At 48.1% G+C, this 26,661-nt stretch overlaps 1 protein-coding gene, 1 long non-coding RNA gene and 1 pseudogene across 3 annotated transcripts; all 3 read right to left on the minus strand.

The window, feature by feature from the left end:
* Nucleotides 1-3,726: 3,726 nt before the first annotated feature.
* Nucleotides 3,727-6,274, minus strand: LOC109756778 (cycloartenol-C-24-methyltransferase 1-like). Of its 2 annotated transcripts, none has more exons than XM_045229280.2 (11): nucleotides 6,193-6,274; nucleotides 6,006-6,093; nucleotides 5,801-5,867; nucleotides 5,601-5,674; nucleotides 5,360-5,500; nucleotides 5,210-5,264; nucleotides 5,062-5,109; nucleotides 4,875-4,958; nucleotides 4,596-4,796; nucleotides 4,247-4,482; nucleotides 3,727-4,129 (listed from the first exon to the last, which is right to left on the minus strand). In XM_045229280.2, exons 2-11 carry the CDS (start codon nucleotides 6,086-6,088, stop codon nucleotides 4,051-4,053), a joined length of 1,068 nt encoding a protein of 355 aa, XP_045085215.1. In that variant the 5' UTR covers nucleotides 6,089-6,093; nucleotides 6,193-6,274; the 3' UTR covers nucleotides 3,727-4,050. The 2 variants fall into 2 exon arrangements, with proteins under 2 accessions (XP_045085215.1, XP_020171201.1); XM_020315612.3 differs by having other exon boundaries at nucleotides 6,167-6,256.
* A 4,173-nt stretch (nucleotides 6,275-10,447) lies between these two features.
* LOC109756779 (uncharacterized) lies at nucleotides 10,448-17,278 on the minus strand (annotated as a pseudogene).
* Nucleotides 17,279-19,994: 2,716 nt separating this feature from the next.
* Nucleotides 19,995-22,465, minus strand: LOC120965386 (uncharacterized). Its single transcript, XR_012183356.1, has 3 exons — nucleotides 22,300-22,465; nucleotides 21,938-22,214; nucleotides 19,995-21,390 (listed from the first exon to the last, which is right to left on the minus strand). It is a non-coding gene; the product is annotated as an uncharacterized lncRNA (long non-coding RNA).
* Between the last annotated feature and the right edge of the window lie 4,196 nt (nucleotides 22,466-26,661).

The following is a 26,661-nucleotide window of genomic DNA, read 5'->3' on the forward strand; positions in this document are numbered from 1 at the left end:
CTCAGATGCAGACAGACGCGTTCTAACAATTTGTGTGTCAGTAAAGGTTCATGCAGACATATTGTGTGTCGGGAAAACCCGTTTTTGCCAACACACACGTGTGTTAGCTATAGTGGGGCGTGGTGTAGTGAGAAAGAAGGGAAAACAAGGCAGCGGGCACTTGAGCTAGCGCCGGCTACAGCGCAAGAAACAAGACATGCAGCCCGCATGCAGCCCAGTGAGCACACCCTCCTCTCCTTTCCACCAATCAGCGTGTGTCGTCTTCCCTTCTTCCACATGCAAGCACTAATTACTAGTAGCTAGTTTACAACCCATCTATTATACTAGCATGCTATTACCAAGGCTTCAAATGACATGGCATTGGTATATAGCCAGCAACAGGCCTTCTTATTGAGAGCATCTACAGCCGGACTCAGCAAATTCGGCCCCTCAAACGCCGGAAGGGGAGGGGAGGGGAGCGGAGCGGAGCAGAGTGAGCTAGGGTTTCTGGCGAAGGAGGTTTTTGTGGGGTCGGGGTGGGCCAGTGGTGGGCCGGGCTGATATGGCGGGCGCACCCAGGCGTGCCCGAACCGCCTCATATCCGCCCTACATTTGGGACGAATATGAAGGGCCGGTAAGCCCGGGCGTTTGAGGCCCGTTTGAAAGCTTCGGTTGGGTCAGTATTTTATGACCGGTCAGTGACCGAACTGACTGTCCGGACATATGAGATGGATATAGGGCAGCCGGCTGTAGATGCTCTAACCATGCTCTTACCGGGAGGAAGGCCAGAGATAAACACCCATGGCTAGAAATGGGACCAAGACCAAAGATAAAAACAAAAGGAAGAGACACAGTTAGCTCGGGACAGAATGCCTAGCCAACAAGTTTAGCAAGTGCACGAATGAAAGAAAAAGGGGACTAACCGAAGATCTAATTCAGACACGAGACCCATAGCCAGCCCACACATTCAAGGCCTCAAAAGTCAAAGGACCCTTAAAAAAACTATTCACGTATCACTCGAGTACTTGCTAAAAAAAACCGTATCACTCGAGTAAGTCCACCGATCAGAAACTCAAGATGGACAAATCAGTTTTGATAAAATGTTTTCAGTATTCCCTCCAATCCAAATCAATTAACGCAGATTTAATACAATTTTAATTTGGATCAAAGGGAGTAGCTATGGATGTTACAAACTTGCATCAAACATTTGTTCGTGGACCACCAACGGCACATCATAGATAGATAGATAGATAGACAAGTACCCTCCAATCCATACAAAATTGTACTCCCTCCATTTCTTTTTAGTCTGCATATAAGGTTTGGTCAAAGTCAAGCTTTTTAAAGTTTGACTAACTTTATATTAAAAAATATAACCATTGACAATATGAAATCAACATTATCAGATGCACCACAAAATGTATTTTCATACTATATACTTTTAATATTGTAGATGTTCATATTTTTATATATAAGTTTGGTCAAACTATGTGTAGTTTGACTTTGACCTAATCTTATATGCGGAGTAAAAAGAAACGGAGGGAGTACTAAAGTTATGCCAATTAATTTGAATCGGAGAGAGTAGCTATGGATGTTACAAACTTGCATCAAACATTTTCCGCGCACCAGCACATCACAAATAGATGGATGGACAACACTGTCATAAAAGGCGAGTGGGCGCATCGGTGCCGGTTGCGAACATCCGAAAATGCTTGTGTGGCGGCCAGGGAAGTACATCGGCGACAACGGAGGTGGAGGGTGCGGATGCAAAGTAAGGGCAAGAAGTGGCGGTGAAAGAAAATGAGACCGGGAGGGCGGATTTAGTGGGTCCGGGGTGTCAGAGTCTAACATGGCTGCTGTCCGGACTATCGCAACCCCCTCCACCCACTTTGTATCCACTTTGCGGGAGAAAGTGCTTCCAGACCGAGCGGACCGATACATGACCGTGTTGGATGGATTCTATGGTCCGGATCGCGCGGTCCAGACGTATACGGATGGTTTGAAGGTCGGCGTTGGAGATGCCTTACAAACCTGCATCAAACATTTTCCGCGCACCACCAGTGGCACATAACAAATAGATAGATAGATAGACAAGCATTCCCTCCAATCCATACAAAATTGTTCTAAAGTTGCGTTAATTAATTTGGATCGGTTGAAGTAGCTATGAATGTTAAAACTTGCATCAAACATTTTCCGCGCGCCACCAGCAGCACATCACAAATAGATGGATGGACAACGCTGTCATAAAAGGCGAGTGGGCGCATCGGTGCCGGTTGCGAACATCCGAAAATGCTTGTGTGGCGGCCAGGGAAGTACATCGGCGACAACGGAGGTGGAGGGTGCGGATGCAAAGTAAGGGGAAGAAGTGGCGGTGAAAGAAAATGAGACCGGGAGGGCGGATTTAGTGGGTCCGGGGTGTCAGAGTCTAACATGGCTGCTGTCCGGACAATCGCAGCCCCCTCCACCCACATTGTATCCACTTTGCGGGAGAAAGTGCTTCCAGACCGAGCGGACCGATACATGACCGTGTTGGATGGATTCTATGGTCCGGATCGCGCGGTCCAGACGTATACGGATGGTTTGAAGGTCGGCGTTGGAGATGCCTTACAAACCTGCATCAAACATTTTCCGCGCACCACCAGTGGCACATAACAAATAGATAGATAGATAGACAAGCATTCCCTCCAATCCATACAAAATTGTTCTAAAGTTGCGTTAATTAATTTGGATCGGTTGAAGTAGCTATGGATGTTAAAACTTGCATCAAACATTTTCCGCGCGCCACCAGCAGCACATCAGAAATAGATGGATGGACAACGCTGTCATAAAAGGCGAGTGGGCGCATCGGTGCCGGTTGCGAACATCCGAAAATGCTTGTGTGGCGGCCAGGGAAGTACATCGGCGACAACGGAGGTGGAGGGTGCGGATGTAAAGTAAGGGGAAGAAGTGGCGGTGAAAGAAAATGAGACCGGGAGGGCGGATTTAGTGGGTCCGGGGTGTCAGAGTCTAACATGGCTGCTGTCCGGACAATCGCAGCCCCCTCCACCCACATTGTATCCACTTTGCGGGAGAAAGTGCTTCCAGACCGAGCGGACCGATACATGACCGTGTTGGATGGATTCTATGGTCCGGATCGCGCGGTCCAGACGTATACGGATGGTTTGAAGGTCGGCGTTGGAGATGCCTTACAAACCTGCATCAAACATTTTCCGCGCACCACCAGTGGCACATAACAAATAGATAGATAGATAGACAAGCATTCCCTCCAATCCATACAAAATTGTTCTAAAGTTGCGTTAATTAATTTGGATCGGTTGAAGTAGCTATGGATGTTAAAACTTGCATCAAACATTTTCCGCGCGCCACCAGCAGCACATCACAAATAGATGGATGGACAACGCTGTCATAAAAGGCGAGTGGGCGCATCGGTGCCGGTTGCGAACATCCGAAAATGCTTGTGTGGCGGCCAGGGAAGTACATCGGCGACAACGGAGGTGGAGGGTGCGGATGTAAAGTAAGGGGAAGAAGTGGCGGTGAAAGAAAATGAGACCGGGAGGGCGGATTTAGTGGGTCCGGGGTGTCAGAGTCTAACATGGCTGCTGTCCGGACAATCGCAGCCCCCTCCACCCACTTTGTATCCACTTTGCGGGAGAAAGTGGTTCCAGACCGAGCGGACCGATACATGACCGTGTTGGATGGATTCTATGGTCCGGATCGCGTGGTCCAGACGTATACGGATGGTTTGAAGGTCGGCGTTGGAGATGCCTTACAAACCTGCATCAAACATTTTCCGCGCACCACCAGTGGCACATAACAAATAGATAGATAGATAGACAAGCATTCCCTCCAATCCATACAAAATTGTTCTAAAGTTGCGTTAATTAATTTGGATCGATTGAAGTAGCTATGGATGTTAAAACTTGCATCAAACATTTTCCGCGCGCCACCAGCAGCACATCACAAATAGATAGATAGACAGATTAGATAGGTAGTTTCAGTAACCCGCAAAAAAAAAAAGGATAGGTAGTTTCAGGAAATGGCAAGCAAAGCAACCAAAGCAATAGGCATGATTCTTCAGACGTTCTCAGTCCCTGTCAGCAGGTTGGGTTTCTTGCGAGCCAGCACGAAGAACATGGGCGTGAAGATCCCTTCCCTGCAAAACCAAAATCACGCGCACGCACTCGCATCATGCTCCCTTCTAATATGTCCGTGCGTTCGCACTCATCTGGTTTCTGAATTCTGTAGTAAACATCGACGTGCTCCTAATTACCTGCCTCCCTTGACGAGGCCCTCGCCGGCGGTCTCCATGAGGCCGGAGACCCTGACGCTCCCCTCCGGCGCGACGCCGAGACGCTCCATGGCCTTCACCATGGCGTGGGTGACGAGGCGCCCGACGCGGCTGAGCCGGAAGCCGTTGGCGCTCGTCCACGACGCGCCGGCGTCCGGGTCCAGAGGCTGGTACCACGGCACCGCAGAGTCCTCCGCGACGTCCTTGGCAGAGATCACCTTCAAACAACGCCCAGCTTCATGAGTTGTGATTCTTCTCTGAAGCCTATGCACGTAGACGTAGTGGATGGCCCAAGCGAGTGTGTGACTGACTGACTGACAGATACTCCTACCTCGAAGCCGGCGTCCTTGACGGCCTGGAGGCACTGCGCGGTGGTGCGGATGTCGACGAGGCCGTTGCCGAGCTCGATCTCGGCCTTGGCGGCCACGTGCCGTGGGTTCCCCGGGTCGAACCGCTCCGTCATGCACCACTCGTAGAACGCCATGGGCTGCCCGGGTCGCAGCACACGGTGGATCTCCATGTAGCACCCGACCTGCCATGGACTCGTACATACCGTCAAGGAGATGAAATAAAGTTGGCTCTGACAGTCTTGGACATGAAAGTATTGTACCGCGTCAGGTGCGTGGCATGTGGCCTCGATGGCGTACGCCGCGTCGAATGTGTCGTCGGGGAACGGCATGTGCATGAAGTCCCCCTAGAGTTAGATGAATTATCAAAACAAACAGTTATCAAGACATTTTTCCTTGTTGCTAGCTCTTCATCAGTTAATTCACTTACAAAATGCTCCGTGTGTGTACCTTGACAAAGTTGCATCGTTTACTCAGGCCGGCTAAATCGATGAGCTCCTGCGAGTGTCCCGCACAAAGTTTTCTTTTTTCAGAAACAAACGCATATATGCAAATTCATGCTTGATTTGAGCATTGTAAATGCGTGTAGGAGAGAGACCTGGCCCCTTGTGATCTGGTACTCGTTGTTGTTCAAACCCGTCACCGACGCGGAGCTACACACCCACAAAGCAGAAATTCACGCAGGTTGTGTGACTGAAAATCTGGGCACAACACTTAGGTACGTTTTGGATCATCGATCGACACGTACCTGAATCTCGCGATCTCTCTGAGAGGCCCTCCGATGCCGCATCCCACGTCCAACACTTTCATCCCATCAGTGAGGCCAAGTTGCAAGGCTATGAAATGCTCATACCGCTTGATGCTCTCACGCAAAGTCTCTCCTTCCCATCTAAACAACAAAACCTAGACAGGTTAAGTTTGGCATTGAGTAAGACAAACTTCTCATTGGTGAAAATGTATATGTGGGGAATTTTGAGGTCTCGTATAACCTGTTTGCGAAATGGAACGACTCGCCCCATCCGTACTCGTAGAAGCTGGTGACAAGGTCATAGTACTTGTTGGCCTGCATGCATGCATGCATATCCATGACGATACAATGGCTAGCAACTCATCACTTCTTACATGATATTTGTGTACCGTTTTGAGTGAGAGGAGGATACAGAGAGAAGCTTTAGTACGTAGTACGTACCACATCAGCATAGTTGGATGCCCTCGATTTGGCTTCGCCTCCGTGAAGGTCATGGTACTTCTCGTACCTGTCCGGTTTGCAATCACCAAGTTAATATACTCCCTCCCATCCATATTATTTGTTGCTATTTAGTATATACAAGAGAGTAACATTTTCAACGCTGTGGCCTACAAGTACAATTAGAACAAGATGGTGCCGAACGTACTGTTCCACCGACGACTTGACTTGCTCCTTGCCGATCAGCCCTCCCAGGCCCGAAGCCAGATGGAGAGCGCCTGTCCTCGACATGCTCACTGCACAATCTGATCGTCAGGAACTAACATATACGGAGTAGATCAGATTGAAAAAGAAAGTTCGTAGTACTACCGGTTTTGGGGATAGGGGAGAGGGACCTGAATTGGTGTCCTTGCTACTGATTGTTGTAGAGTATGTAGAGACGAGAGAGCGAGCTGCTTTGGCTTTGTGGAGCAAGCATACATGTACCTATATATATACCAGTCCTAGGTAGCGACGAAGGCATAGGATTTCTACTAAGGTCTTGTTTGTTTGGGCTTTTGCTTTTGTTTTTGCAGCTTTTTTACTTTGGTCAAAAGGCCATAAAAGCTCCTAAATAGATGCTTTTAGAGTTTTTATGACTCTTTGGTGAAAGTAGAAAACTTGCAAAAGTAGAAGCAAAAGCCTAACAAACAAGGCCTAAAGAAGTTATGTCAGAAGACCGGAGTTGGATTCTGACTTGAAGCTTCTTCGGCTCTGGTGTGCGGCGATCTAGCTTACTAACTACTCTATACACATGTACTTTTTGTCACTTTTCTCGGTATTCTTTGTCTCCAAGCAGGATCGGCGCTCCATGGCCCGGAGCAGGAGGGCAGGGGGGCCGTCCTCGGTAGCAGCTGGTTGTAAACTGTGCAATGATGTTTGACGGTTTTCCAAGGAGGTGTGTTTTCATTTCTTGTCAGTAGTCTAGGTCGCTTTTGTGTTAGGATGTGCTACTCATGTACTCTTGTCTCTCTTTGATCCGCTTTGTAAGAGGGTCGCTTCATCGCCTCCTATCAGTTTGGCTGTGCTGCTTTATATATAAACCGGGCCAAAAGCCTTTTTCGAAAAACAAAAAGCACACGGCTTCCTGTAGCCTGAGAAGAAGAAAATTAAGGCAAGGTAATGGAATAACATAAAGAAATAAATAAAAAAGTCAAAGTTTTGCTTATTTTAGCTGAACTAACCTGAAGAAAAATAGGCAAAATGGTGCCAAAATATGACAAGCTGACAGCAATACGAATTTTTGTAAGACGCTTGATACTTACAAAAAATTTAAAATAGAGATTGTCATGAAAAATAAGAAAATTGAAGACAACAGGAAATTTTAAAACCAAATCGCCACTCTTCTGACATAACTTCTTTATTAGAAATATCTTTGCCAGAAAGGTTAGTGAGAACATGGATACGTATTTTACATAGACAAGTTAAATAAAGTCAGTTTGTTGAATTCAATGTGTTTCCTAATTATTTCTGTTTTTTGGTATTTTCAAAATTCTGGTAATCTTTAGAACTATTGTTTAGTGGGTTATCCTATTCCCCCTTAAACACTATTTTGACGTCTCCCATTTTCCTAATTATGTCAAATTTTTGTATTGGTTAGGCTAGCAGGTGTAAGAAAGTGCCGATAAACATGTACATGCAGTATTTCTTTCTTTTTATTTGTGATGATGAAATGCAGCATTTCTTACGGTTTTTTTGAGGAATTCTTAATTCATTTATATACACAAGGCAGCCTTTGCTTTGGGGATTGAATCCAGACAGCATGGGGTTACATGATGTGCTGTTGGTGGGTACTAGATAGTCTTCCATACATCGGTCCATCCATCCTAGGCGCTCTCAGAGTCAGTCGGCCGCCGGTTGGTTGATCCGAGGAGAGGACGGATCCGGCCGCGTCGGCGGACGAGGTTCCCATGAAGATGGACAAGGCATATAGGTGCCACGTGAGTCGCCATGACGTGCCATCGCGCGCCCATCACGCTGCTAATCCATTTTCTATACGACGGATGGCAAGGGGGGCTCGCTATCCGATCTGATAACACTTGGATCCCATGGACTTGAGGGAGCCGGATTGTCTGACGTACTGCACCCCTGACATGGGGCTATTGACGTGTGGGCCCGGCTCCACCTATCAGTGTGCCAACGGCACGTCAGGGGAGCCGCGTCCGGACTTGAGTAGCCCAATACCCTGCTGCACTAAATGACAGCACCAGCTAGGCTATGCTTTGAAGTGAAGTGACTCGATCTCTGCTTCCTCCCTCTCTCACAGACTGACTCGCCCCTTTTAGGTCTTTCTTTACCACGAGTTGGTTTGATACTATTCCTTCGATCCATATTAATTGACTTGTTTTTGCGAGACGATCTATATTAATTGATGATGCTTTAGCACAAAGTATTTTCTTTGTCGCTCTCCCGGGCGACACGGTGAACCCTAGCCGCCGCACCTCGCAGCTTCCCCTCTCCTCCTCAATCCCTCACTGCCATCGGAGGATGCGGCACGGGCTTAATCGCCGCCATTGGAGGATGCGGCCGGGCTAAGCCCGTGCCGCGGACGGCGGCGCGCGGCGCCTTTCCCCAGTGGTTCTCGGCCGTTGCAGCGGCGGTTCCCATCGCCAGAGTCCTCCGTTGAGATGTGCATCACAGGCATTGTGGTGGTCCATGAGTTGGGGCCCGATCCCGGCGTCCATGCTGGTCCCATTGGCAATCGACCCCTCCTCATGGCATGGGCAGCATTCCTCCTATGATCTGAAAGTCTAGATCCAGCATGCACCGGCCCCTCGGCCAGGCCTAATGCTGACTCTCTCATGCGTCTGCTTGTGACGTGCCCCAGCGACTCCACTCAGCATGGTGGCGTCCCAGCGGCGGCCAGTAACAAACTGGTCTGGATCTGATGGGCGCGGGACCCTCGACCGACAGGCCTGGTGTGAGCCCTCTCTGCAGCGAGGATGATGGCGTGGGTGGCACTACATGCGGGTCAGCCGGCCTATGTGTTTGGGAGGTGAGACGGACGACAAAAGTAGGGCTCGGATGCGGTCCGGACCATTACCGCGGCGTCTATGGGCGTCGTTACCTTGTTGAAGGCATCAATAAGGTCGTTCTCTTCTTCCAACATGTATTTCTCCAGGGGAATCCTTGGGTCCGGTGCTCTCGGACCGGACGATGACGACACTCTTGTGTTGTGACTCTCTTGAGGGCATCATTTTGGAGATGGTTTGGCTGATGAGACCAGTAGTATGCATCGTTGTTGTAGCTTCTTTGTCTCTCTGGTGCCTAGATGTGGGTGGATGAGGCGTGGAGGCGATGGCAGGCATCAGTGATCTTCCGCGACGGTGTTACATGGCGTAGTGGAGATGGTGCGCGACGACAGTGCTGTTGAGGCTGGAGGTGCAGATGGTCAGGCCATGATGGAGCTTGTGGAGGCATGTTGCAGCCATGGCGGTGCAGTGTCAGTTCATGGTGTATTGTTTAGGGGGCAATGGCCATGCCCAGATTATACCATTGATGTACATTTGCGACGTAGGACTAGGACCGTCAAAGCATCCCCAATATGGGATTTTGGCGGTGGCAACCTCTTTCAACAGTTGATCTGCGACCTGCGTCACACGAGTGTCATTGGTTCTTGACTCTATACACTACTTTTGGCAGTTGTCCAAAGTCCGGATCATGGACGTACACATCATCCTCGTTTTCGTCAGTTGTTGCTCGACGTGGATCACCGTTACTCTATTTATTTTCTTCTTTTTTCGCCTCCTAAACATAGCTTCGGTTTTGTAAGACTTTGCTATTAGGCGGCGTATTTCTTTGTGTGTGTCCATTGACTTTGGCTGTGTGCATCTTTGCTATGCAAAGACTGGGTGTTATTCATTGTGTTTTGTATCCTTTTGATGCTACGTTATGAGTCAATAAAAACGCCCTTTATCTAAAAAAAAGTATATTTTACTAAAACGTCATCAATTAATACAGACCGGATGGAGTAGTAATTTTCATGGCCAAAATGTTACTACTAGTAATACCCTAGCGGCCCACAGTGCTGCCCGAGTATCAGCTTCAGGCGCAGCACTGCCGCAGAATGCTCCGTTTGGATTGGATGATTGGTGAAATTGAGACACACACACACACACACACAGTCTTTCATTCCTACAACTTTCTTTCAGGTGCAGCCTTAACTCGCCTCTCTAGGAACCTCTTTGCTCTGCTTTTGGCAATAGAGCAGCGGCAGTTCATACCTTCTTTGGACCCAGCGAGGCTCCACCCTCTCCGTCCGCCGCCGTTGGGGGGGGGGGGGGGGGGTGGGGGGGCTCCTGCTTCTCTTTCAGTAGGGTCTCGTCTTTGTCTAATAAGTAGTAACCCAGTTTGGTGAGGTCGGTGCTTCGTCGACTAAGATGGTTCGGTCTCTCCTCACCACCACAATGTTCTATCCAGCAGCCCCATTGAGCCGATGACCTCGTTTGCTCGCCGTTCTAATCACCCCAGCTCGCCATTGGACCCCTTCGCTCACTCGAATATGGCGGTTATTTCTGAAGTGGCCCGCTCAGAAAAATGGGCCCAAAGCCCAAGCCAACGAGTCTTCATACCAGTAGCACGCGCGCACGCAGGGTCGCCACTTGTGGCTCATTTCCCCTAATGACTCCCTTTGTATCCCTTTGATTATTGTTCCAAATTGATAAAGTATGGGTACATCATATATACCTCATGCATTCCTTAGCAGCTTCAAGAGTGTACCAAAGAGCCTCATAGATTGATGATTACTTGTTGGTTGTCGACATCTTTCCAGCAAAAAATTATGATTTGGATTACGACAAGATGATCCATTGCCCCTGAATGCAGTAGCACAAAATTGCCTTCTTGGTTGATAACTATTTGCTGGTAGCTGGGTTCTTCTCCTTGAGGTACGGAGCGCTTCATCAAACTCAGCTGCTGGTGCATAGGATGGATACAACCTCATCAGACATCGGGCTCCTAGTACCGATCGCCATTGTGGGAAGAACATTCTCCTCGTGTATTCTGGATCCCATCCTCTAGCTATCTTTTTCATCGCAACCTGTCTCGTAATTCAGTAAGATTTAAACATCATAAGAAACAAAAGACATGCCAATATCAACATGACCAGGCAGGGGTACTCAACTAACAACAAATGTGGTATGAATGAAAAATGTGATATGCTGCTCACAGTTAGGGTAGTTGCATTACATTTGGTATTACTTATGCAACTCACAATAATGCTTTTTCGTACTGGTTGAATGCAATGCTTATAGAGATTATATCACTTCACAATTTTCTCGTCAGAACCTTTCTCCCAAGCAGCAAAAAAAGTGAAATACGATTATGTAAAATATAAATGTTTTCAAAAAAGCGAAAACTAGGGATGTGAACTACTTTCGTTACTGCTGTTGAATGTTATCCCTTTTTGCTGCGGTACCATGGATACTGTTTATGTGAACAGCAGCCCACGTAACAAGTCACTTAACAAAACTAATGAAAAGTAAACGTAGAAATGACCCAGTAATAACATTTAAACATCTTTACCTTTCCCTCTGCACCATGAGCAGTCGCTGCGATTGCCTTGGTTGCCTCTGCATGCACCACTTCCCAAGAAACAAAATAAGGGCTCATTGTGAAAGCCGTAAGGAACTAATTAAACAAGTAACACAAACCTTTATCATTTAACTGTTTGTCGGATATTTTGCAGTCATAGGGGCGGCTTCAAGAACAAGAGCAAGAACAATTACATAATCAAGAAAACTAAAATGCAAAATCATTACATTTGAAGTAGTGCAAAAAGGGCGTTACAGGTTTCTAACGTCAATGCCTTCTCCGGCGGGGCGAAACCCAAAATCCTTGAGAATAGATGAAACATGCTCAAGGACTTCCACATGGGAAACCTGCATGACATTTATGCCATTTTATTAGATATCAAAAAAGGAAATAGAAGAATTCAAAATACATATAAGATAGATTCATACAATATATCCCACAGCACAATCATTCACCATAAAACCAAAGGTTTCGAAGAGATAGTGAAAAGAATTATTAGAAATAAAATTTTAGCGTATGGCTTGGTAGGCAATAGGACATTTTGCAAACACACATTGAATGGAAGTGTATTCGATTTTGTTCATGAGTATGAATCATGAAATACAATGCGCTCATGTATTTTTAACTCAAACAAAATTTCCATATATGTTTGTCATAAGGATTTACCAAAAGAATATTATCTCTTCGATCCATATTAATTGTCAACCAATTAATATGGATCCTAGGGAGTATTCCTTTTTCCTTGATCAATGCGAGAATTACCAACGACTCTTAACGGACAGGCAGGACAGAACCCGGACGAAGAAACACCACTCAAATGGACCCCCCATATGGATCCCAAATATCCAGGCTGTCCGACACCCCTCAAACCCGTACCATATGTGTTGTGGATTTGGGGCTGCCCACGCATCCGCCACGTCGGCCTGACCCATCCCGACCGCACAAAATCCATCCTAGTCCCCACCCCGGACACAACCTTGGCCATTTCGAACACTCCACTATGCTTCCGCTCTGCTCCGCCCTACTTCTCTCCGGTCATCTCAGGGCATCTCCGGGCATGGCGACAGGTGGATCTTAGTCCGCCGGGTCTGGACCCAACAACGGTGTCAGTTGGGAGCTCGCTGCCTGCTCCGGCGAGGAGGAGAAAAATGCCGGCTCGTGCTCCATCGGTCTCGAGTCACAACCTGAGCTCCTCCATTGGAGCCGCCCCGATGCGGCAGTTGCGGCTGCTACACTGAGTCAAGATAGGTTGTGACCGCCATGTGAAGGCAAAGGCACACCGCGCCTCCTGCTCGTCCGCCGCGCCCGCTACGGTGCTGATGCCGTCTGGATCCGACAAGGACCAGGTCGTCCATGTCGTCAAGCCCTGACCTCCAAAGAGTCGGACGTGTGCCACCACCAGATCAACGCCAAGATCCTCGCGGAGTCGCGCCGTTTTGTGGAGGAGGCAGAGGAAGCCTATGCCCCAATCCTCGCAAAGCGGCAAGCACCAGCGGCCACCCGGGCTCTCGTGAAGGAGCAAACCCGGGATGTTCGTGTCCTCACCGGCCTGCCCTCGAAATCATACATTAACATGTTTGGTACCACTACTGACACATCCAGCTCAGCGGCAAGCATATCCGCCTCGACCCCTATGACGGCTTCGACCGCTACTTCCACGACAAAGACGACGAGAGCAAGGGCAAGGGTAGGCGTTGGTGAACTTCCCCTATCTATAGCCCTACTTTACTTTATGCTATGTACGATGAACTAGTAGAACATGCCATAATTTTGGTCGTATGATGGTATGTATGATGAACTCTCCTATGCTATGTCCTAGAACTGCTATGCCCAGACTACGTATCAACTATGTGCTATGAAATCAGAGTACGTGTTTTGATCGATGTTGCATGCTTGTATATGGATTTGAGTGTCCAGATGCATCCGTGGACATATAAGGGGCCAAATTAGCTATGTGTGGTTGGAGACGCACTTAGTGAAAGGAACTAAGGAAGAGACCAGAGGCCGTGTTAACTGACTCACTGCAATATACAAGTTGTCGTACCTCAGAGTGATGTTGAATGTACGCATCAAGAACTTCGCCAGCACGAGAAATGATACGAACAAGCAAATATGTACATTTTAATGTTGCCATTTCCTCCGGCTGCACGTGTTCATAGTGCTCCAGTACTATACGATCCATGATAACTTCAAGCCCATTTTGATTGCCATTGACACTTCTCTTGGAGGAACGGCTCCCGCGGATCTGCCCTTGAGCTGCCAGGAGTAAAACTGCAGTCTCTACAGGCCTTTTTTTCCCTTTGTGTACATCCAGAGCTCATCCACTAGATTATTTGTTTGTCTGGCAAGCAGTCTAATCGTATCCAAGAAGATCTTCTGTTAAAAAACACCAAGGAACAAAATATGAGTGCCTTTTTAAAAAAAAAGAGAAGGCTGGCAGCCGGCTTTAAATTAATGAAGCCCATACAACCAACAATGCAACTCAACGCAACCCGAACAACACGGAAACAAACAGACACAAACAAAAACAAAAACTCCGGCAAGATACAAGGGTGCCCAGAAGCAGTAGCTAAGTCCAAAAAACAAAGTCCAAGGACTCTCGAACATGATTGAAGAACCGACGCTGCGCAGAAGGCCACCTCGCAAAAGAGACCAGCCGTCGACAGGAGCTATGTCTTCGCCATCGCCTGGACGTCCGGCACAACAATGCCAACTTGTTCCATCACCGAAGGAGCCCCCTGCTCCTCACCCTGGCTCGTAGGGCGCCGCACCGTGGGATGATGGAATGCTCAACTCCCTAGAGCACAATTGGACACTGCTGCCAAGACCCGGAAGGGAGGCCTTCGAACACACCACCTCGCCAGACCTAGCTCTTCGAAAGAGCACCATCGTTGAAGCATGGAACCGTCACATGAAGAGAAGCAGCTGCCATCCACAAACCCACCCGGCGGCCAAAAATGGAACCTTGCTCATAAAACGGAGCCTCCAAGGAGGGAACGACACCACAACGTCGCCACCGTCCGTGTAGAACATGCCAGACCAAGGTTTCACCCAGAGCCCAAGGTGGACGGAGGCCAGCCACGATGACACCTCCAGGAAGGGAAACGGCACACAGGAGCTTCGCTATCACCGGCACCGACAAAATCGGCCAGAGCTTTCGCTCGGTATGTGACCCCCATCACCCAAGTCCATCCGCCATGGCCGACCAACGGAGAGATGCAGACGACAACCGAATCAGAGCAGGGTAGAAGCGAAGACCACACCTGCACAACGGACGCCTCCCGAGTGAGCCACCTCGCTGCCCACACAGCCGAGGGAACACACGAGCACCCGCGCAACGGCACCTGCCGGAATGGTGCCACCACGCCCACCATCCGGAGCCGCTGCTCCGGCAACCGAAGAGATCCACCCTCACCCACCAGGCCACCACCCACCGGGCGGTGAACCGCAAGCACGCAGCAGGCCACCCCAGCTGCCGCACTAGCTCAACTCCGGCACCCGCTGCCACCCAAAGTTTACACCTTGCCCACACGGAGACGAATCCTCGCCGAGATCCTTGCTGCAGGGCGCCCAAAAGGAGCTGCCGCAAGGGCCAGCACCGACGAGGGGAGGGCCATGCCCATGGAAATCACCGAGGCCTGCCAGATCCAGCGACGGCCGTGAACCCCATCCACGACCGCTGGCTCCCACGCGAGGAACCGCACCACCAGGCCTCGATAGCAGCAGCCCGCACCACCCCCGCGCCCGCCACTGGCCGCGCCGCGCAGGCAATCCCACGGACGGCGGGGAGGAGGGATTTCCAGATTTAGGACGAGGTTTCGATGCGAGGAAAGGAGCACTCCAGGGAGGAGGGGAGCGAAGAAGGAGGAGGCGCCCCGCCGCTGCCGCGGGCCGGCCGGAGGCCGGCGGCGGCGGCTGCGAGGGGGACTAGCGCGGAGGAGGGGCTGTTGAGGCAGCGGCGGCGTTCGCCTCGTGAGTCGCAGGAGCGACCCACGAGACGCGGAGAGCGGAGCCAAATCTACCGGTCCATCATATGAGTGCCTTTTAACATCTGCATGCAGGCAAGTAATGCTGAATAGTCCTTCCTGTTTTACTGCTTCATTTTATCCGAACACAGCAAGCATGGATACTCATTGTCTCTGAATAGGAAATAATAATATGCCAAATACATAAACACTTTCAGAAGACAAGCATGATTAGTATTCCATCTATTTCTTAAAAACAACCCATCTCTGACAAGTGGAGATTAAAGCACACTCCTTCGGTATGATATACGAGCATGCAGCTACAAATTGGGGGTCATCTCTGAGCCAAAGAAAATCAAATTAGCTAATGACAATTTGAAACTGCTGACTCCATGTCACAAAAATAAGGTTAAGAACTTACAACACAAGAACACAAACCGCAGGTAAAATAGGAATTATATCATTGACAAGAGGAGATGTAAGGATGCTCAGTCCCTGGGTATTGGTATACCAGTTGTATGCGATATATGGCATGGCCACAATACTTTTAAAATTTTCATGGTGCAAAAGTAGTACTTTGTGTAGAGAGGGGAATGACACAAACCATCTCAGGTAGGCACAGCAAATGGATGAGGTTGTAGGTATAATCCTCATAGTCCTGGCTAGAAGAAAGATTGTCCTCCAAATACTTATGCAGGCAAGCATTTTCAACCGCAACATGGAGGGGGAGTAGACCCTCTATGACTTTATTGCCAACTGTGCGCACATTGGCTGATGCACCGTGGCCAAACAGCAACTTGACCATGCCAACAGAGAACCTTTCAGCAGCTTCATGGAAGGGGAAGTATTCATATTGGTTGATGTAGTTGGGATTAGCATGCATCCCATTGAGTTCAGGAGCCTTGCCCTTCAATACATCGCAAGGCGTTATGAATGACCACATAGGTCAAGGTTTCCGCGGTGATAGTCAGATTCCATTGCATGCACGCCACACTCTCAAAAAGGCGTAGGAAGTGTCGGACACTGTCCTTTTCCAAGGCACGCTCCAAGCGGGGAGCTATCTCGTCAAAGGCATCCCGCACCCACTGGATGGGTCCATCCACAATTGCAAAGGGTGGAAGATAATCAACCATCCAACTAAAAAAGCAAATAGTATAAACAAAGTATTGCCGAGGGCATTTGACTAACAAGAACATATATTGTTTCAGCAGACAATTTCAGTAATCTAAAACTCTGCAGGACTAAAGAAAGAATATGGAATGATTTTTCATTTGAGATTTTGTAAATGAAGATAACAAGATACCTTGGGTGTAGGGTCTGGGATGATTATATCGTTTGGTTTGGACTTGGCGAGCCATGCTGATCTTAAACGATTCCACTGGAAGAGACAGTGTCAAGAGTCAGGAGCCAGTACAAAAAGGGAGATAATTAACTGAAGTCGAGAGGAAGATCATAAAATTAACAGTTACCACACCTCATGGATCTTATCGAGATCCATTTTTTTGAGAACCAGACAAGGACGGGAAGGATCCATATTATCTTTGGTTGCACCTTCTTCACCTTCATCATAATCATCTCCATGATAAGCAATGACCATATCCTTCTTTTTCCCCAATGCAGTAGAACTGGCCCCAACCATTGGTTGTTTGTCCGAAACAGGGGGATTTTATCTTGATATTTACATTCAAAACAAAATTCAATTTTCAGTTATTAGTGCAACAATCCTGAAGACCAGGAAGAAACCTAAGTTCCAAAGTTCACATATTGGAATGTTGACAACAATCCTGAAGACCAGGAAGAAATCTAAGTTCCAAAGGCTGTAATTACATACAAAAGGTTGTAAAACAACAATCATGAAGACCAGGAAAGATAAAATCTAAGATCCAAGTTCATATTGGAAATTTCGACACGATGGAATAACTTTGAGGAAGCATTCGTAAACAATTTTGTAGAAAAGAAAAGAAAATAGGGCAATCACTAGCATGCGTGCCAAAAAAATCACAAAAATTGCATACTTACCACAGTCAGGTTCCGACATGAATGAAAGTTTCTTCTGGGCGCGGGATCCTAATGACTTGTTAGCGGCGTTGAGCGATTGAGCCAACTACTGATGCGTCAATGCCAAATCAACAAGATCACATTAGAAACAGCGCCCCCCCCCCCCCACTCACCCCCCCCCCCCCCCCCCACTCAGCCCCCGCGTCGTCCGCTCGGGCGACTCGGGCGGCGACTAGGGTTTCCGCCCAGCGCCGCCACCCCTCACCCCCTTCCCCCTCGTCGCCACCCGAGGTGGCCGTCAGCAAGCCTGCGCGGTCGCCAGTGACGGTGGCGGCGAGGCCCTGCTCGCTCCGTTTCTGGCGGAGGACTCCGGATCTGGGGCGGCGGCCCTTGGCGCGGCGGCGGCGCCCTCCTGGCTGGCGGCGTCCGTGGGTGGTCCTAGCCGGCGTTCCCGACCACGCGGGTGGTGGGACGGCGGCGGGTGGTGGCTGTGGCGTGGAGATCCCCCTCCTCGTCAGATCTGAGGTTCGACTCCCCTCCCCTTCAGCTCCCTCATCCCCGCCGGATCCAGCAACTTTGGTCGCCGGAAAGTTGTGGATGGGTGCCCGGTGGTGCGGTTTTGGGACCGTGGGAAACCATTGGTCGGCTGGTCCGGCCCGGCGGCAGCGACGCCCCTGGGCGCCGCCCTTCCTCCTTGGAGGTGCAGCTGAGATCCCAACCCTATCCACCCCCGTTCCCCTCCCGGGTGAAAGCCCAAAATCCTTCTTGGATTGGGCGGTGACGGCGCGCTGCGCGTCGTGCCCTCCTTGGAGGCGCCGCCTGGGGAGTGTGCGTTCGGGTGAGGGGCGGCAAAGGTGGAGTTTTGGGCGGCTATGGTTATCAGGTGGCTGTGGTTGGTCTGGCTCGTAGGGAAGTCTGTCCCCGCTCCCCTCAAGTGCGGTGCTCCTCGGCGGTGGCGTGTTTGGCTCAGCTCCGGTGGTACGGCGTCTGCGATCCGGCGGTAGGGGATAGGGTTCCTCTTCCCGGCAGTAGCAGCACGTCCCTGGCCATGGACGCCCGGTGTTTCTCTTCAGCGGCCGACGACTCCTGCTCCTCGTCGTTCTGCGGCCTCTCCTGATGTCCGTGCTGCTCGTTCTTCAGTGGCTCCTCCCGGTGGCTTTCCCGCTGTTTTTCAGGTGTCCTAGGTTGCTTCGGTGTGTCAGATGAGGTGTGCTCATGTCCTAGGAGGTTGTGCTCTGTGACTATCCCAGGACTCGAGGTCGGCATCTCCCTTGCTCTAGGGTGAGCGTCTCTCATGTCCGTCGGTGGCGCCTTTCGATCCAAGGCGAGAGGGAAGGGTCCCTCTACGGCGAGAGCGATGGAAGATGCTTGGTTTCCTCCAACCTTGGACTCGGTCATGTCCACAACTCCACTCTGTTTCGGCAGGTCCTCGTTGTGCTCACGCTGCTCGCAATTCTTGGTTCTTGTTTGCTGCGGTCGGCGGCGTGTACTAGCTTGGGCTTCCTTGTTTTGAGCTAGTTTTCTGCGTCGAGTTGTAAGCTTCCTAGGGAGCTCCCTTGTATCGTTCGGCCGATGTGCTTGGTGTTGTGTTGTAATTCCTCACCGCGAGCCTTCGTTCTAAAAAAGAAACAGCGCCCGAGAGGAAAAAGAAACGCCGATGCCACCTGAGGACTCGCCGCTGGTTGCTTCCGGTCTTGGGCGAGGCTGCGGAGATGGGTGCGCGAGACGGCGGAAAGCAGCGGCCGCACCGGAGAATGGGGTCCCTGGTGGAAGAGCGGGACGGCGGCGGTTTTGGACTGAGGCTCATAGGGGTTATGGGCTTTATATCTATCGAGAGGCTCGTACTGGGCTGGGCCTTGTTATTGGAGCGTGCCTGGAACAGAAGAAAAACGAGCGTGCTTTTTTTTTTTCACGGAAGAAGTCCAATTTTCGACATTATTTAACACTGGCTTTGGATTTCGAATGTGATCAAGACTGGTTTACAGTGTTCATTTGTCCATGGCATCACTGTGGTGTGTAAGGCCATGAATCAGTCTCTGTTTTTCCTATCTTGAGAATCGATACTGTCATTTGTCTTAGAACTTTTGGGCGTTCCGTTCAATTATATACCGTCTCGGGCATGACAAGTTCAGGATCAGGAGGATGAACTTGAACACCCATGGGCATCACACATGCTGTCAATGCTGCTGGGGGTCTCTTCTTCTAAGCAGTTTGTATACTTTATCAAAATCTTCTAAGCCTGGTGCCTTTTATCTAAAAAATACTTCTGAGCGGCAAGCAGAACTGAAACCGCCACAGTGTTACTACTTCTTCCCACTCAAATGCCAACCCCCCCTCCCCCCAATCCGCAAGTGTTATGTAGTGCAGTGGGCAGCACTGAAGCAGTCACAGCTTCACACCATCATTTCTGAATATCTGCATGCATCAGGAGGATGAACTGACCAAGTAGTTCCACACACAGGTGCATGCCCAGAGTATCCATCATGTTCTACTCAAGGAAAAAAAATAGGGCGCTACAGCAAAATAGCGCTAGCCTCAAAATATGGTATTAGCGAGTCGTTGTATACTAATTTATCTAGCGGGACAATTCTCAACACGCTATAGCATTGCTATTAGCGACGCTATGACGCGCTATTTTTTCAGTGGTTCTACTTAATCAGCAGTTTTCCAAATTAAGCGAGCATAACTTCGACAAGAGTTGACAGGCTGAAAAGGCAAGTTCTACAATGTTCACACGAGTGGCACGAAAAGACAACAATCCAGTATAGTACATCACATAACAACAGCTTAATCCAACTCAAAAAGGAAAGTACAGCACTGATGCCATAAATTGTAAAACATAGAATGATTCATCCTCTGACCCTTAACTGCTAAAGCTGGAATTTTGCCATAGTATGGCACATAGAATGGGCTGCGATATTTTCGGGTCAAGCTTCTTGGAATCCTTTGGGACTGCAAGCGTTTACCAGTACTGATGCTAGCTGAGATGATCTTATTACCAATTTTGTCCTCAAGGATAACCAGCTCCCTCTCTAGGTCAACGGCCATGATTTTATATTCGAAAAGCCAGTATCCTTCACAGTCAGTGCGGAGAAAAATGTCTCTGCCAAATATATCAACCATACTTACACGATGCCTCACCGCCCACCCATCAGGGACTTCCAAACTCCAAATCCGTATTGCGCAGCCATCAAATTCTTGTTTCGCGTAGCATAAGACACCCGAAGACTGACCAATACATCCATTAGAACAGAAAGTCATGTTGGACCTATCCGGATATCCTGGCAGCTGAATGATCCTATGATCGAGCCACTCCGTACTTCTATCAGGTGCGTCAAGCGCCAGAATTTTATGAGCCAATAGGTGCTTCACGTACAACACCCCATTTACAAAGAGCGAATCACCTTCAAATCCATCTCCATATTCCCAAAGACAACTAGACCACCAAAGACAACTAGACCACGTGGAATCCTCAGAGAAAAATACCTTAACTTCAGTGGAGGTTCCAATTATATGAGGGTTCAGGACCGCGCTCGACTGAAATTTGAAGACACATAAGTGTTGAGACCATAATGGATCAAAACACAACTTGAGATTAGCCGAAAAGACCGATGGTCCAGGTTCAGTATCTGGAAGTGCCATCCACTCTTGAGTTGCTGGATTGCACACAATAGCGTTGGAAATTTCTTCAATTCTATTTTTCTGATAACAAAGAAGTAGGCCATTGCAGCAACCCCGAAGCAGTATTGGGTACTTATAACATGGCACAAAACTAAGTGTTGTGTCAATTTCCTTGTCACTTGAGGGAAGTCTGGCGAGATGGATGCCACTGCCAAGAGAGGAGGCAAGTCTGCCACGCTCAAATTTCTGGTACAAGAGACCAGTGGGAGTTCTTGGGAACTTTTGTCGGTAGTATGGATGAGATGAGAAGGCAAGCCAAGACTTGCAAACACATTTGAAGCGGCACAAGGACTTCAACGGCAGTCGAGACAGGATGTCCACCACCAGCTCATTAGGTAGTACACATGTGGACATCCCCAATCTATGATCTGAACTTATCTGCACCAAAAGAAAAGAAAAAAATAGATGATATAAAACTGGGGAACAATAAAGTACGTGTGTAAACGCCATCTGAACCCAAAAATTAAAACTCAAGCAAAGTTCCACCCTCCAAAAAACAATGAATGCACATTTTTATGTTGGTCCCGTTCAATGCTTAAATTAGTCAACAAGTGAGCCTTGAAACATTTTTTATCATGTTCATGCCTTATGACAATGACACGGTTGTGTATATGAAAGAACATATTTGGTATGGGCTTATGGCCTACACTGAGTGGGTCACAGGGATTCACTATGAAAGAACAGATTTGGTATGGGCTTATGGCCTATGATGAGTGGGTCACAGGGATTCATCGTTTGGTTGACACAGGGAAACTGCTATCTAGTAGTTATGTGCAAGATCAAAATGAAATCACTATAAGTTTTTTCAATGATTACATCGCCATCCATTTCACAACTAGTCGGCAATGGTGACAACATAATACACATGTTGCTATAATACACCTTGAAAAACAATGTGATCTGATAAAAAGGGAAAAGAAAGTACCTTCAGGATCTATAATCCTAACGACCTATCAGACGCCGTCAGAAGCTGAGATAGGTGCTAACTTGTGAGATAAGCCAGGGAAAGTCAAGAATATCATCGTATCCATCCTTAGTGCGGCTGACCAACAGAAACAAACTCATCAGACATCAGATCATGTATATGCTCCTAACCGCGACTTCCTTTGGCATCACGAAGACGACAGGATGAGGGAAATCCGTCAATTTACAGGATGGCACACCAACTGGCGAAACGGATGGCGTTGAGATCTAGGTTGCATCTGCGACGAGCTCAGATTAGAAACAACACACGAGGACAAATATGCGGCATAGACACCGAGGAGAGGAAGAGGAACGGGACCTCACCGCGTAATGGTTGCTTCGGGTCGTCGGCGAGTACGGTCGGCCAGGCGGCAAGCGGAAACGAAGCTGCGGAGGTGAGGCAGCAACGCAGGATTTGGAGGTGGGCGCAACGTAGTGCCTAGAGAGAAGGGGGATAGGTGAGGATGTGTTGAATCTGAATCAAGGGAAGGAGTAAAGCGAGTGCTCGAGGCCCTTCTAGAGATAAAGGGATAAGGGAAAGCACGCGGGACCACATCGACACATGTTTTGCATGTGAGGTGGCTGACGCCAGCGCTTTTGTCACCCCACCGAACAAAATTATTTTCCTTTAGAAAAAATAATACTAATCTCACTTGAAAACAACGTTGGGAGTCGCTAGGTGATATTTTCTCCGCCGGCTATCTCTCCAGCCATCCATTGTACTTGAAATGGTAAGCTTTGGATCCCTATCGTTGTAACACTAAACACCCAAATCTGAACTAGTTAGAATATCCCCCCCCCCCCATGAACCCATAAAAAATTATTCATAGAATTGCAACATTTGAAACATGCCCACAAAAAATATAGGACATAAAAAAGGGTCAAAATAGCATGAACACGGGCAACATGAAAAATCAATGTAAGAATATACAAGCACAACACATACAATAACGAAGAAAACATTTGTAACATAATTGCAATCCCTTCGTGACAGAAGTCTGGAGTCATTTAAAAAATCTCGTTCATGTTTTTGCAGTAAACAACCTATGCGCAAAAAAGTCCACTTAACGCATGTCCAACCAACTGAAAGGATCGAAGTCTCAAAGATATCAAGAGGGGTATTTAATAGGCAACTATAATTTTTTACAAAATCATTAATTTTAGGAAGTGTGGAATTGTAAGTTCACTACCATGAAACCATGTGATTCATACTATATGACAAGGGAGCTCTAGCAAGAAATATTAAACAAGGTAAACAAGCTACAATTGCACTAAGCATAAATCAACTAAGAGGGTATAAATAATCAAAATGGGACCACAGAAAGACTACGATATTGCTTGAAGTTTAAGTCCTTGGGGTTCTAGTCTCCGTTGGAGATACGTGGGACACCAAGGCACCAACAACCACAGAAACATAGCGTTACTCTCCTTGAGCTTTGGCCACGAATCCGAGCTCAACCACTAAGGGCAGAGCTTGAAGTAATTTTCGGCCTTCACAAACTATCCTTGGAATAATCCACAGCATGGAAGATCCCAGAAGAGTCCCCAGAAATCCCACAGAAGTTGAACAGCTGACGCTCCTATGTTTAAACAGACATTTAGAAGAATTCTACAGTGAGGGAAAGGGTGAAGAGAACCTATGATTGAGTCCACTCTACCAGATCTTCCCACATTGGCCAAAGGAACGGAAAGCCAGCCTGATTCACGTACATTCTCGACAAGTCAAAGATGGACTGCAGAGGATACACAGACCTAAACAAGGCATTTTGTACATGGTCAGCTGCAGCGAGCAGCATTGAAAGTCACAACTTCAGTAGTATTCCCTCCGTCCGGAAATACTTGTCATCAAGATGAATAAAAGGGGATGTATCTAGATGTATTTTAGTTCTAGATACACCATTTTTTATTCATTTTGATGACAAGTATTTTCGGATGGAGGGAGTAGTTCCTACTGAAATGATAAGTTATGTGCAGCTTCAGTAGTAGTTCCTTCAGTGAACAGCATAAGTTAGATAATAGTTGATCGGCCGAAAAGACAAGTACTACATACAGTTCACACGAACGACACACAACCAACAATCTAGTTCGTAGGAATAGAATTTTTTTTTGAGGGAAGGCCCATAGGAATAGGAATTCTGTTGCCTAAAACAGAGAGAGCGAGAAAGATGGGCTCGATCGGATACGTTCATGACATCCCCTGCCCACGACTCAGCTCCACATCATGCTTGATCCACTAATAATCACGGAAGGCTCGCACACAAAAGTTTGTGGGCTCATGCACCTCCTACCTTATTTGCATGGGGCTAAGAAAACGCTAAGGAAAAAACAACAAAGAGGTGCACAAGGTCTCGCACCAGATGTGTCGTGAGCTTCTGCCTCCCGGAGGACCCTGGCGCGTGCACGTTGCTGCTGCCGCCGCTGTGCCGTTCGTGGTCGCGACGGCTCGCTCCTGTGCCTCCCGGTCGCTGCACAGGAGCTCATGACCACCTCCTGCATGTCCCGCCGCCATGGTCACCACATCGCCACTTGCCAGTCCTCTCGGTCCGGCCCGGGCTTCGCCGTCGCTGGTCCAGTCCCTAATAACAGGACTGCCAGGCTGGTCGGTCCGGTCCGGTCCAGCCCGCCAGCGGCCGGTCCAAACGGCGGCTCGGTCAGGGATTGGACTGGCCCAGACCGTGCCCACCCTATAAGGGCTCGAACTTGACTCACATTTCAAGACATAGAAGTGTTGAGACCATAATGATCAAAACACAACCTAAGAACGTCAAATATCTGGAAGTGCAATCCACTCTTTAGTTGCTGGATTGCACACGATAGCGTCAGAAATTTCTTTGTAGTGCGTATCATAATGATAACAAAGAAGTAGGCCATTACTGCAGTCCATAAGCTCTAAGGGATGCCCACAATATGGCACAAAGCTAAGTATCGTATCAATATCCCTATCACCTGAGGGAAGTCCCGCCAGAAGGATGGGAGTGCCATGCTCACCTTTTTGGTAGAGGAGACTGCTACCTCTTGAGCACTGCGTTGGTTTTCCTTCGAACAGGAAAGGGTGATGCAGTAAAGCAGCGTAAGTATTTCCCTCAGTTTTTGAGAACCAAGGTATCAATCCAGTAGAAGACCACACACGAGTCCCTCGTACCTACGCAAACAAATAAATCCTCGCAACCAACACGATAAGGGGTTGTCAATCCCTACACGATCACTTACGAGAGTGAGATCTGATAGATATGATAAGATAATATTTTTGATATTTTTATGATAAAGATGCAAAGTAAAATAAAAGGCAATAAAAATAATTAAGTGTTGGAAGATTAATATGATGGAAAATAGACCCGGGGGCCATAGGTTTCACTAGTGGCTTTTCTCAAGAGCATAAGTATTACGGTGGGTGAACAAATTACTGTTGAGCAATTGATAGAATTGAGCATAGTTATGAGAATATCTAGGTATGATCATGTATATAGGCATCACCTCCGAGACAAGTAGACCGACTCCTGCTTGCATCTACTACTATTACTCCACACATCGACCGCTATCCAGCATGCATCTAGAATATTAAGTTCATAAGAACAGAGTAATGCCTTAAGTAAGATGACATGATGTAGAGGGATAAACTCATGCAATATGATATAAACCCCATCTTGTTATCCTCGATGGCAATAATACAATACGTGCCTTGCTGCCCCTACTGTCACTGGGAAAGGACACCACAAGATTGAACCCAAAGCTAAGCACTTCTCCCATTGCAAGAAAGATCAATCTAGTAGGCCAAACCAAACTGATAATTCGAAGAGACTTGCAAAGATAACCAATCATACATAATAGAATTCAGAGAAGATTCAAATATTGTTCATAGATAAACTTGATCATAAACCCACAATTCATCGGTCTCAATAAACACACCGCAAAAGAAGATTACATCGAATAGATCTCCACGAAAGAGGGGGAGAACATTGTATTGAGATCCAAAAAGAGAGAATAAGCCATCTAGCTAATAACTATGGACCCGAAGGTCTGAGGTAAACTACTCACACATCATCGGAGAGGCTATGGTGTTGATGTAGAAGCCCTCCGTGATCGATGCCCCCTCCGGCGGAGCTCCGGAAAAGGCCCCAAGATGAGATCTCACGGGTACAGAAGGTTGCAGCGGTGGAATTAGGTTTTTGGCTCCGTATCTGGTAGTTTGAAGGTACGTAGGTATATATAGGAGGAAGAAGTACGTCGGTGGAGCAACGTGGGGCCCACGAGGGTGGAGGGCGCGCCTCGGGGGGGGGGGGGGGGTAGGCGCGCCCCGCTACCTCGTGCCCTCCTGGTTGATGTCTTGACGTAGGGTCCAAGTCCTCTGGATCACGTTCGTTCCGAAAATCACGTTCCCGAAGGTTTCATTCTGTTTGGACTCCGTTTGATATTCTTTTTCTGCGAAACTCTGAAATAGGCAAAAAAACAATTCTAGGCTGGGCCTCTGGTTAATAGGTTAGTCCCAAAAATAATATAAAAGTGTATAATAAAGTCCATTAAACGTCCAAAACAGAATATAATATACCATGGAACAATAAAAAATTATAGATACGTTGGAGACATATCAAGCATCCCCAAGCTTAATTCCTACTCGTCCTCGAGTAGGTAAATGATAAAAACAGAATTTTTGATGTGGAATTCTACTTAGCATAATTTCAATATAAT

This window comes from Aegilops tauschii, chromosome 5 (assembly GCF_002575655.3).
Source record: "Aegilops tauschii subsp. strangulata cultivar AL8/78 chromosome 5, Aet v6.0, whole genome shotgun sequence".
Taxonomy (NCBI): Eukaryota; Viridiplantae; Streptophyta; class Magnoliopsida; order Poales; family Poaceae; genus Aegilops; species Aegilops tauschii.